Source organism: Terrapene carolina, unplaced genomic scaffold (genome assembly GCF_002925995.2).
Source record: "Terrapene carolina triunguis isolate 2854851 unplaced genomic scaffold, T_m_triunguis-2.0 Scaffold85, whole genome shotgun sequence".
In the NCBI taxonomy this organism is placed as follows: Eukaryota; Metazoa; Chordata; order Testudines; family Emydidae; genus Terrapene; species Terrapene triunguis.
The window spans coordinates 49,805,779-49,818,294 of NW_020664436.1; the positions used below are offsets into that span (position 1 = coordinate 49,805,779).

At 40.7% G+C, this 12,516-nt stretch overlaps 1 protein-coding gene across 1 annotated transcript in view; it reads left to right on the forward strand.

Moving 5' to 3' along the window:
• Positions 1-12,516, forward strand: part of MAP3K5 (mitogen-activated protein kinase kinase kinase 5) — a 153,032-nt gene that overhangs the window by 139,541 nt on the left and 975 nt on the right. The window contains exons 25-29 of the mRNA XM_026649798.2: positions 2,893-2,998; positions 5,684-5,927; positions 7,800-7,912; positions 9,460-9,572; positions 11,400-11,476. Coding sequence (XP_026505583.1) covers positions 2,893-2,998; positions 5,684-5,927; positions 7,800-7,912; positions 9,460-9,572; positions 11,400-11,476 — 653 coding nt within the window. The remainder of the gene's footprint in view (positions 1-2,892; positions 2,999-5,683; positions 5,928-7,799; positions 7,913-9,459; positions 9,573-11,399; positions 11,477-12,516) is intronic.

Genomic DNA, 12,516 nt, shown 5'->3' on the forward strand with positions numbered 1-12,516 from the left:
GGTAAAAGATCATGAACTGGCCTGCTGAAGAGGCCATACAAAGAATGTAAACAGAAGGCTTTAAACAAAATAGTCCTGGATCCTACGAAGAAGAGTCCCAGTGAGGAAGCAGGGGTTTATTGGGAATTTCTCTTTCCCGGTGGAGAGTAACAAAGCAGTAGATACACATCCTCCACTGCAACTCTCAGAGATTGAGGTAGAAGTTCGGATAGAAGCAGCTTTGTATCACTTTATTGGTGAAGGCAAATGGCCGAGAATCACTATTTAAAGCAATTGGGATGTTTTGGGAGAAGAATCTGGCTGGCTATGCGATCCCAATCAGAAAGAGTTCTGCAATTTTAGTATCCTGAAAACTGACATTACAGAAAACAGGACACACGTGTGTGAGAACAGGAACCATTCTAGAGATATCAGAATGGGTGGCACTTAATGTCTGTATGGTAAGTGTCAGCGTTTGTTTCCATACAGTGACTCTTTCGGTAGGAGTTTTTTGTCCCATTATATATCTTTGGGTTACAAGGCAAACCTCCCAATGACAGTATTTCAGCATCCCCGACACAGGCCTCTCTTCTGTCACTTTCTTCTCTTCCAAATACAGTGCTTATTTTAGGACAGGCCTCTTCCATTTCCTGGGAACAGGAAATAGTTAAAACAGGAACTTTTTGAATCCAGGTCCCAATGTTGTAGGGGACCTAGATAAAGCATTGAAGTCAGTGGGAGCTGTGTAGCCTCAGACCTCTATCACAGAAAAACAGCTTAAATTGAGATATCACACTCTTCTCTAATATCAGGATATTGCTAAAAATGGGGTAAATTATCTCCTTTATTCTCAGGACGCATGGGTAATAAGGGCTGATAGTCAGGATATCCTGATCAAGGCACTGGCGAAAAAAAGTTTTGTTTTGTATTCTAAAGTGCTTAGTCATACTACTGTGGATGTTTGTTCCTTGACAAAGTCACATTATGCCTCTTCGGTGCGGAAAACAGCTTGAACTTTGTGCTCATTAAAGGCTCAATCCTGCAAGGTGCTGAATACTTCCAGGCAGGTGTTGAGCAGCCTCAATTTTCATAACGTCAATACACCTCTCAGGAGGTGCTCAACACCTTGCCTGACTGGTTTCTGAACCCTGTGGTTGGGCTTATTCAGCAGCATAGCATTCTTCTTATGATATACATTCAGCTTGCTAGCAATTCTCTTACAACATGACATACTGCCATCTAGTGGCCATTGTAATAAAGAAATGAGAATAGATTTTACAGTTGTCTTTGGGCAATAATAGAACACATCTTCATTTGAACTTCCATCCATCACCCAAAAACATCATCATCTTTGTGACATCACTGTTATTTCCTACAAGAAGATTATGACAATCTTCAGAAGAGAGAAATAAGCTGATCCTGTTTTCATGAAGTGCTTTCAAAATAAAACCCGAGGAAAAGACATAGAAAATATCCTATTAGTCCCCACAGAGGAAATTTTTCTATGAGGCATTTATGGATCTTTATTAGAATGAACTTCTAAATGTAATTTAATTTGTCTTGCTGAAAAGTTTTGAGTCCTGCTCCCTTATATATCCTACTGCTGTTGGTTTCACCTGTCAGCTTTTCCTGTATAGCCCTGGTGGCCTAGTTCGAGAGCCAACTTGTGAAACCTAGTGGCTGCTGTTGCTGTCAACTTTGCCTAGGTGTCCTTGTAAAGTTTTTTGAATAATCCACCACCCCATCATACCCTGGCTGTTTCCTTTCTCGGCTCACTTCCAGCCCTTTGAGAGTTTGAAAGGAACAGCCTCAGAAAAATATATTTTGATAAGCAGGGACGGCTCCAGGCACTAGCCTGGCAAGCAGGTGCTTGGGGCGGCCGCTCCGGAGAGGGGCGGCACGTCCAGCTATTCGGCGGCAATTCGGCGGAAGGTCCCTCACTCTGGCTCGGAGCGAAGGACCTTCCTCCGAATTGCTGCCGCAGATCTCGATCATTTTGGGCTGCTTGGGGCGGCCAAAACCCTGGAGCCGGCCCTGTTGATAAGTTACAGAGAACTAAGAGTGTAGTTGAGAATGAAGTTTTGAAGGCAACACTGCAGGAATACACAGATAGGACAGTACCATGCCAGTAGGTATGGAAGAGGCTATAATTTCATTAGCCACCACCTCTAAATCAGCAGGGTTATACTGGGCCAAAAAATAGGAGGAAAGGGGCAATGGAAAGGAATCTAAAATAATTTTTAACTTGTTACAGATATTTTTAAATTTCAGAGAAAACCCACATCCTCTTTCCTTCCCAAACCAGACTAGAAGCAATAAAAGAATTAGCAAAATTCCATTTAAGTAAACTAGTATTAAATTGCTCCTTTTCTTATTCAAGTGGGAAGAGCCTCACACTGTTTTTTGAAGAGGTTGCACCCATCTTTATTTTAAAATAGACAACTGTATTACAGTCTTCCCAACCGAAGCAATCAAAAATCATGAGTCAGCACTCTTCTCCCCCCCCTCCCCCAATCACGAGATTGGCTTAAAAGTCATGAGATTTTTTTTTTTTTTTTAAAGGGTTATTTTTATTTGCCCTGTGGTGCTGAAGCATTCAGGGCTCGCATTTTTAAGCTTTTCTCCACAACCCTGAGGGCTAAAATCTTACCTTTTTTAAAATGAAGGCTAAGATTCTCATGCAACCACTTGACGCTAGGAGCTAAGACTTTATGAAAAATACAAATGACACAAGACTTGCAACAATATTGCAAAAGTTGGAAACACTGCTATTATATTTTCTTGTCTAATGACACCATGAAGTTACTTAAAGAAAACACTGTTTTTAATGCAGTGTAGCTGAGCTTAATATCATATCAGCTGTGTGCAGCTTTGGGGATAAAATGATTTCTGAACTGCATTCTCGGTCATCAGGTCAATAAAGTTTTACGAAATCACCACATCAAGCCACACTGGATGTTTGCCTTGGACAGCATAATTCGAAAAGCTGTGCAGACTGCTATTACTATTCTGATCCCAGGTGAGTCACTATGTTACACAGCAAACATTTCATCTCTGATTGCTTAAAATGTTTTTAATTGTGCTGTGATCATGATGCTTCATGAAAGCTTTTGAAACTTGCAATGACCTCCTTTTGTCTTTGTTGACATGCAATAGCTGTTTCACAAACCAAGTATTCATAGGTGAGTTGTCACAGCTATTTTGGAGTGCACCTTTCCAGAATGCATAATATAATAAGTGACAAATGGGTGACCAATAGTAGACTTACTGGTGCATTTAGAGGGCCAGATTTTTCAGGTACTCAGCATCCACACATGGGATATGAAAGAGAGCTCAAAAGAGCTCAGCACCCAACATACTTAGCTCTTTTGAATATGTGCTCTGAGGTACAGACTGTTGGCCACCCAAGAAGTGTAACAATAACTTGTGTGGCTCCACTGGCCAAAAACTCTCTCTAGGGGTAGTAGCCAGACATTCTTCCCTGCTACAGCTAGAAGGCTTCTGTTGTGTGTGAGTTGGCGCGGAGAAGGATTCCATGTTAAAGAAACGCTAACCCATTTTGTTTCCAGTCTGCCACACCCACTGTGCTGCTTTCCTCCATTGAAAACAGTGGAACTTTAGAATGAACCTGCTGCATTCAGCAGTACGGCAGGTGCATTCTTATTGGGCGTACTAAATTTGCAGCATTCAAGTGGTTAATAGGGACTGGCAATTTTCCTTGCAATTGCTATAGGGTATAAATTGTCCTTTTATAGAGCTATTCCACAAGGCCTTTGGACTACTAAAATTCTACTTGAGCCCTACTGTGTGGGCAGGGCTGGCTCCAGGCACCAGTGCAGCAAGCAGGTGCTTGGGGCGGCCAACGGAAAGGGGCAGCACGTCCGGCTCTTCGGCGGCAAGTCCCTCAGTCCATCTCGGAGGGAAGGACCTGCCGCCGAAGAATGAAGTGGCGGCGGAAGTGCCGCCGATCGCGCCTTTTTTTTTTTTTTTTTCTCGCCACTTAGGGCGGCAAAAATGCTGGAGCCGGCCCTGTGTGTGGGCCATTTTTACAGGGGTAAATGTCACACATCACAAATATGGTTTTGGGGAGAAACATAGGTCTGTAGTAATGACAGTGACTAGAGAAGTGTGAATGTTTCTTTGCAACGTTTTTTGCAAGCTTAACTGCCACGCATGGTGCATTTTTCTTGGTATTAATGGTGGGGGTTTCAAAAAGCGCTCTGTGTTGACCTAAATTCTGCTCCCACTGAAGTCAATTCCAATTCACTTCAATGTGAGAAGAGTCAGGCCACCACTCAGTGCTTTTGAAAACTCCCATCCTAAAGTCCTAAGCATTTAAGGTCCTTCCTGTTTTGCGTAGCTAACTTCAGTGTAAATGATAAGTAGGCTGTGAAGAATTTGATTTTTTTAAAATTAATTTTGACAGAAATATCAATGTTTATTTTTAAGCTTTTTTTTTTTATATTTTCAGGTTTTTGGAAATTATGGGGGGGGGCAGACAATCAGAGGTCAGACAATAATTATTTAATGGCAGGAGACATTGAGATTTTAAAAGTTAAGCTGTTAAAACAAATCATCAATATCATGTGTCAAAATATAAAAAGTAAATATTCTTAACTTAAATTCTCAAGCAACATTTTTCTTACTTTGCCTATCTGTACATTTCAGTTATCTATAGAAATATTTTCTCATCATTTTGTGTGTGTTGGTGAAATGGATATTTATCAACATTTGCCAGTTAAAATCTAATTTCTAATAATTTATCAATAAATTGTTTATTTGATACTTCCAAGTTACATTGTATGTCTGATTTTAGTTTTACTAGAATGCTGAAAATTCCACAGGAGTTTTTATTACTGCTTATTCTTTATTTGTAACCAAAAACTACATACTGGGAGCTATTCAAAGAGGAGGAGGAGGAGTTATTAGATCTTGTTTACAAGACTAATAAATTGTTGTCCTTTAGTGTAGCATAATAGTTTAACTGGAATCCAAACATGTTCACAGTTTAAAAAAAATCAATTTGGATTATTGGTGGAGGATTAGTCTGCTTTCCTCAATTTGTGGCAAGTATAGTTTCATTGCCTTTGGATGCTTAGGGCTTGTCTACATTACCCCCTGGATCGACGGGCAGCGATCGATCCAGAGGGGGTCGATCTATCACGTCTAGTCTAGACGCGATAAATCGACCGCTGAGCACTCTCCCATCGACTCCAGTACTCCACTAGGGCGAGAGGTGCAGGCGGAGTTGACGGGAGAGTGTCAGCCGTCGACTTACCACAGTGAAGACACCCTGGTAAGTAATGTAGGTGAAGTTGATGTACTTAGATCTAGTCACGTAGCTGAAGTTGCGTAACTTTGAGCAGGTATTGCACCTTGTTTGCTTTATGTGGCACACACAGTGAATTCTGGGATTTCTGCATGGTTTATGACAAAAATACTAGCGAAATCTGGAATCCTATTAGTAAGTACAGATTGTTACTGCTTGGAGATTGTAAATGATCATCAGAAGCCAAATAATGTTCAAAATGTACTAAGCCATTGCGGCATTTTCAAGCTGTTTTTAAACCCTTTGGAAACACAATTACAACCTTTTGCTGCAAATTTTTCAGGCATGGTTTAATCAAAACTTTAGGATGAGCTGTAATTATTTAAATATGAGTTTATTATTGTTATTATTAATAATGAACATTATTTCTAATAGAACTGAGGCCACACTTTAGTCTTGCATCTGAAAGTGATACAGCAGATCAGGATGACATAGAAGTTGAAGAAGATCATGATGAACAGCCTCAGAATCAAAATATTCAACGGCCTTGCATTGTCATAGAAGATGCTATAGCTACCTCAGGTGTGAGCACACTCAGTTCTACAGTGTCCCACGATTCCCAGGCTGCTCATAGATCACTGAATGTTCAACTAGGGAGGCTAAAATTAGAGACAAATAGGTAAGTCTAGACTTCTAGGGATCCAAGTGTATTTGTTCTGATTGATGCTTTTTCTTTCACTCTTAAATAGTTTCTCCAAATCTGACAGCTGTGATAATCCATAATACAGTGCATTTCTCATGTACTTGATGATAAACAGTAATTTGTAACTCTGAGCTTGGAAAAATCCATATCATTTATCTGAGGCTTATTCACTTCAGTACACTGCTGACAAAAATTAGTGTAAATCTTTCTTTCAGGCGTGCTCTGTTTTTAACCGACTATTAAACTTGTTGCCAAGGTTCTGCTCTTCCTGCCTTTCGTGCTTCATGGTTAAATGACACATTTCATTTCCATAAAAGCAGAACTCATTATTCCTTTTTATAGTTATTCCCAGGGAACAAATCCATGCTGCTGAACAGGGGCACTGCACAATTAAACTGGGTCCAGTCTTGTCATTTGTCTTGTTTTGCATGCAGAATTCACTACAGCAGGATTGATCCCTAGGACGCTGAATTATTTAAAAAAACAATTTGTTCTCTCAGATAGTTGAAGGTGAAGAACAGTAAGGCCTTATGAAAAAAAACAGGCCTGAAAAAACAGATTTCGGAACTAATTGAAAAATATGTCTGTACATATTAAAATGTGTATATACACTGTATCTTGATAGGACAGATCTTGTGGTGCTGGAATATTCTTTATAATCCTTTATACTGATGATTAAATTACAAATGTTTGGCAATGACACTTCATTTCCAAGCACATTAGAAAACTCAGTGTGATTTGGCTTGATTTGGGGTCTTTAGACAAGAGAAGCTTTTTAGTAACTCAGCATCATCTGTTAGCATTAAAGTGCACTGCATTTTCTTGTTAGAGTAAATGTAGTTTGTGAGTTCTCATATTACAATGTAATATATTCATCTTGACATAAATAGATAGTTAAGACATATTCTGATTACCATATATAATACAATGACAATATACTTCAGAAGTCCTCATACAAAAACCTCCTTACTAAGCTCTTTGCTGTAACAATATATTGCCCCAATGAGTTTCACAGATTAACTGTGCCTGGTGTTAGTTATTTCCTTCTATCAATTTTAACTTTGTTGCCTTTAACTTCCTTTGGGTGTCCCTTTGTGTTTGTATTATGAGAGAGGTTAAATAGAAGCATTAATTGACCTTCTGTAGATATTACTTTTACATGATTCATCATGACACCACTTAGTCAATCCTCTCTAAAATAAACAGATCTTATCCTAAAGGATTAAGATTTAGGAGAAGATGCAGGGAGGTGACCACCAACCCCTTAAACCTACTGAGGGCTGGGCACAAAGCCAGTCTCTGGACTTTGAGTGCAAGGACTGATCTAGGCTAAAATCTACAGCAATGTTGTACTCTACAAAGAGGGCAGGGAGGGACTGCTCCCATTGGAAGGGAATGTGTGCTACGCCCTTTCAAGAAGTATAGCTGTGGCCACACTCCAGCTGCATCTACCTTTAATGCAGTGCTTTCAGGAGCTCCTGCTGGGGTAGGTATAGCTCCCCTGCGCCTTATGAAACGTAATGTCTTAAAGTCACAACTTAGCGCTATGTCCATTAATGGTTTTGACCTCAATGACACTCCATCCTCCATAGCTGAACACATTACCCAATTGCTTTGTTTAATTTTTCTCTTTAAGAACCAGACTCAGTTAAGTAGGAATGCTGAGTTGCTGAAGCTTCATTGAAAGTTTCTGTGCAGCTCCTATTTGCTATGAATGCCTCAAACTAGTTTTGTTGAAAGTCCCCGACTCTATAACTAGAACACTGGATGTTTATATTTTTACATGTGTATTAGGGTTGAAAACATAAAATTAAATTTTAAAAATCCATGCTTTTTCCCCCCCTGCAGGCTACTAGAAGAGTTAGTGCAGAAGGAGAGAGAATTTCACGCCCTTTTGCATCAAGCTATAGAAGAAAAGGATCAAGAGATCAAAAACCTGAAGCTTAGGTCACAGCAAATAGGTAAGTGAGTAGAGATTTCAAAAGAAACTGTTCCACACAGCAACTACAAAAGAAGGCTGTGGCAGCCAAACTTTTTTATTTCATTGGCCCAGCATCAGTAAAGGTCTTTAACCACGTTTCTCCTAGCCAGGACTGTGTAGAAGCAAGCAAGTATGCTGTGGAAATAAGTTACTTCATTTGTTTCTATATCCAGAGTAAAAGCAAGTGTGTATAACTCAAATCATGCTGTTGATCTGTGGTTACATTACGAGGGAGAGGGAGGGGTGTGTGTGTGTGTGTGTGTGTGTGTGTGTGTAAAATCTATTATCAACACCAGGTATTCGAGAATTATTTTAGCTGAAGAAGCTGGGTGTTTTTGGAGCTGAAGGGCCGGAGTCCTAGAATAGCATTGCGCGTAATTTATCTCGTAATTGTGAGTGAAATCCTGGTCACGTTGAAATCAGTTGGAATTTTGCCATTGGCTTCCATGAAGCCAGGATTTCACCTTTTGTTTCTTGACTGCAGCATACGGATTCATTAAGTTATCATGTTCACTCCCTTGAAGAGGTGCAGCAACTTTACTGGTTGATTCAGAAGCAGTATACATTGACACAAAAGTGAAGAGTCCAGATCTTTGTTGTCAAAAAACTATGTGCTCCTCACATGGGCACTGAGGAAGAGAACAATAAATGGAAAAAATAGAGGAGGGATCAGTAGAGACCTGTGAGGGCCTTAGAGGATCATGTTTCCTTTTAAGGGAAAAGAGCCATACTTGAGAGAGAGAGACTACTGCAAAAGCTTTAAAAAGCAATCAAACAATAGAAATCTTATTTGTAGTAGGGATGGAGGCCCTTGCATATTTTAGCATGGAATGCCTTTCTATAGCAGAGTGAAAACCCTGGCGAAACAGGGATTATAAAAATAGTACAGCTCCTGGTCCTGAAGCCTTACTCAAGTAAAATCACATTGAGGGCAGTATAAGTCTTGTCTAAGGCCTTGTCTACACACACAGATTGTACCACTTTACCAATTTAAATTATACCAGGATAGTTCTTACAACCCAAGTATAGATGCAGATGTATTGGCATAAGAGTGCCTTATACCTTGGGCTTCTGATTTTTAGTTTTAACTAATAAACACTGATAAAACACCCCCAATTAAAAAAAAAAGAAAAGGAAATCCATATTTATCCAAGAGACACCAGAAATGGTTGCACGCATCTAAGGGCTTGACTACATGTAGCAATAGTATGGAATATGGGGAAGTGATTTCCAAAAATGCACTAATGCATTGTTCACTAATTGGTCTGTGTAGACCCTGGCATTAGAGGTTCCCTAGTGTGCTTTAATGTAGTACTCTTTTGAAACAGTACTACATTTAAGCGCATTAGGGAATATTACCTGAGTAAATACTGCAGGATTTGATCTCTCTTATCCTTCGCTGTAGAGGCACTTGCATGTCCCATTTTTGTGGAAAGAGTAGGCAAGGTCACTGAAGGCTTTTCTATTTAAAATTGTGAAGAGGACACTTTGAAAAGACCTAACTTTTTTTCTAAATATTTGATCTAGATATCCCGGGACTGTCTGTCTGTCACCTTAATCCTTCTGGCACAGGGGTTGAAGACTCTGATCTCATAAACTGGCTGAGAGTTCATGGAGCTGATGAAGATACTATAAATAGGGTAGGAAAGATATTTTCTTAGGTATGTTTGTGATACAGTAGCAGTGCATTTTTCTAGGACTTAGTGGGGAAAAAAACAGAAAAACCTTGGAATTATTTCTATACCAGCAAAAACCTTGGAATGATGTGTACACCTTTTGAAAGAGATGAGATTGGGGGTGGAGGGACAAGGGAAGGGTGAAGAATAGAAAGACCATCATAAAAAGTCTATTCTTGCTTTTAATTCATGTAGCTAGCTTAGGGATGGACAAACTTTTTGGCCCGAGGGCCACATCTGGGAATAGAAATTGTATGGTGGGCCATGAATGCTCAGAAAATTGGGGTTGGGGTGCGGGAGGGTTCTGGTTGGGGGTGCAGGCTCCAGGGTGGGGTCAGAAATGAGTTCAGGATGCAGAAGGGGGCTCCGGGCTGGGGAGTATGGTGCGGGGGGGGGGGGGGGGGATCAGGGCGGGGGCAGGGGGTAGGGGCACGGAGAGAGGCTCAGGGGTGCAGGCTCCAGGCGGTGCTTACCTCAGGCGGCTCCCGGAAGCAGTGGCCATGTCCCCACTCTGGCTCTTGCGCGGAGCCGCAGCCAGGCGGCTCTGCCCGCTGCCCAATCCGCAGGTGCCACCTGTGCAGCTCCCATTGGCCGCAGCTCCCGGCCAATGGGAGCTGCGGGGGCGGCGCTTGGGGTGGGGCAGCATGCAGAGCGGAGCCCCCTGGCTGCCCCTACATGTAGGAGCTGGAGTGGGGCCATGCCACTGCTTCTGGGAGCTGCGTGGAGCGGCCCCTGGCCCTGCTCCCCGGCTGGAGCGTCGGAGCGGGGCAAGCCCCAAAGCCTGCTCCCCAGCAGGAGCTTGAGGGCCATCTTAAAACAGCTGGCAGGCCGGATCCGGCCCGCGGGCCATAGTTTGCCCACCCCTCAGCTAGCTCGATACAATAAAACACATTTTCCAGTTAACATTTTGATTGGTTTCCTAATTCCTAAGCATCTTTGCACCTTTTCCAGCAACTCTTGTTGATTGCAGTAAATCCTGCTTGTAAACTTCAGGAGGAATGGGGGTTGACTTTGACTAGATACAACAAGATAAAAATTAGCTGTGCCTTGTCTCCACTAGGATTTTACACTGAACTAGCTATCTTGATATGAAAACATATACACCTGTTTTGTAGTGAAGACAGAGCCTTAGAGATATTGAGCATTCTAGAACTTCAGCTGACTTCAGTTAAGACCTGTGGCTGATTAGCACCTTTTGAGGAGCAGGCCCATGGTGTTTTAAGGTTAATCACACAAAAATTGAAGCACCTGAAGTGTAGAGGTCACTTTTGAAAACAAAGGCCTTAACTTCTCTGTGTGTTTCTTTCCCCATTGGTGAAATGGGATATTTATACCAACCTACCTCCCAACTCCCCTATCTCCAGGAGTGTTTAGAATTAATTAAAGTCTGAGGTACTCAGCTATAGTGCGCTCTATAGAATTGCCTATTAACAAAACAAGACGTATCTGAAGTACAGAATTAAGACCAATTCAAACATACATACTCTATGACATGCAAGCATACAACATCCTGTATAAAGATGAGGTATTTTCATTGTATTTACAAAACACAAGCTAGACAAAAGCTACATATAAACAAAACAATAGCATCAAACTCTTTATTGGCAACACAGTTACCATATTTTGGACCAGTCTTATTTCTTTTGCACTCAGAATTTGATTTAAGGGAGTTTTGGGTACACAAGGAATGCAGGCTCATGTCCCTATATCATATATAAATCTTAGAATAAATGGATATATCTGACAAAAGTAGCCTAACTTTCAACTAGGACTTTTTTCCCTCTCCCCAAGTTTTTGGCAGAAGACTACACATTAATGGATGTTCTCTGCTACGTTACACGAGATGATCTGAAATGCCTGAGACTAAGGTAACACTTCACCTTCTATTTAATCTCACAAAGCTGAAATATAGAGGTATTCTGTGTATTGAAACTATAGAAATAGAAAATTGTGAATGGCATTCTTAAGGTGTGAAATTTACCTATGAGAAATGAACACTACAAAATCTAGTTTTCAGGGTTTCTACACACACAGAGACACTCTGAATATGTACCGATTAAACATTTTAAAATGTTTTAGTTTTTGTTATTTGAAAGAATTTATTCTTCAAGTCAGCTAAAGCAAAAGACTTGCTTGCAGAGAGGTCCCTTTGGAGTGTTGCTTTATATAAACAATTTTAGACACAGATAATTTAACATTTTGAGAACAATAAACCAGGAATCTGTCTGAAAATTATGCAACTGCCACTAAACTGTTACATAATCACACCAAGTTTGCCTGTAGAAATTGGATTTGACTAGAAGCAATGCATACAGTTATACCATACAGTTATACCTTGCCCTCAATCATCTTATCTAGATATTAAAACATGGACAAATAGTAAGATTTCATACTCTAGTGTTTCATTATATTAATAAGGATAGTATGTGACATTTACTAGGTATGTTCAAATTAGCTTAGTCTACTTGGAACAATGAGGGCCTGATTCTCATCATTTAGTGATTAATCCTACATTAATTTGATCATTGATTTCAATGGGAGGACAGTCATGTCTTTATTCCAATGTCAATAAGGAGTAATTCCACTGACATCAACAGAGATTCACCAGTTTACTGCTGGTGTGTGATCAGACTCAATCCTTGACTATTCTGATTCATAAAGAAAAAGTGGATTTAAATTAAAGCTGCCACTTACGGATAATTTTTGGGCGTTAACTTTTAAGTATATTGGCTCCAGTTACTAATTCAGCCAAAACTCCCATTCAATTCAGTTGAAATACATATTTGGAGGCAATGCTTATGGCAGGGGTCGGCAACGTTCGGCACGCGGCTCGCCAGGGTAAGCACCCTAGCTTACCCTGGCGAGCCGCATGCCGAACGTTGCTGACCCCTGGCTTATGGTCTTATTT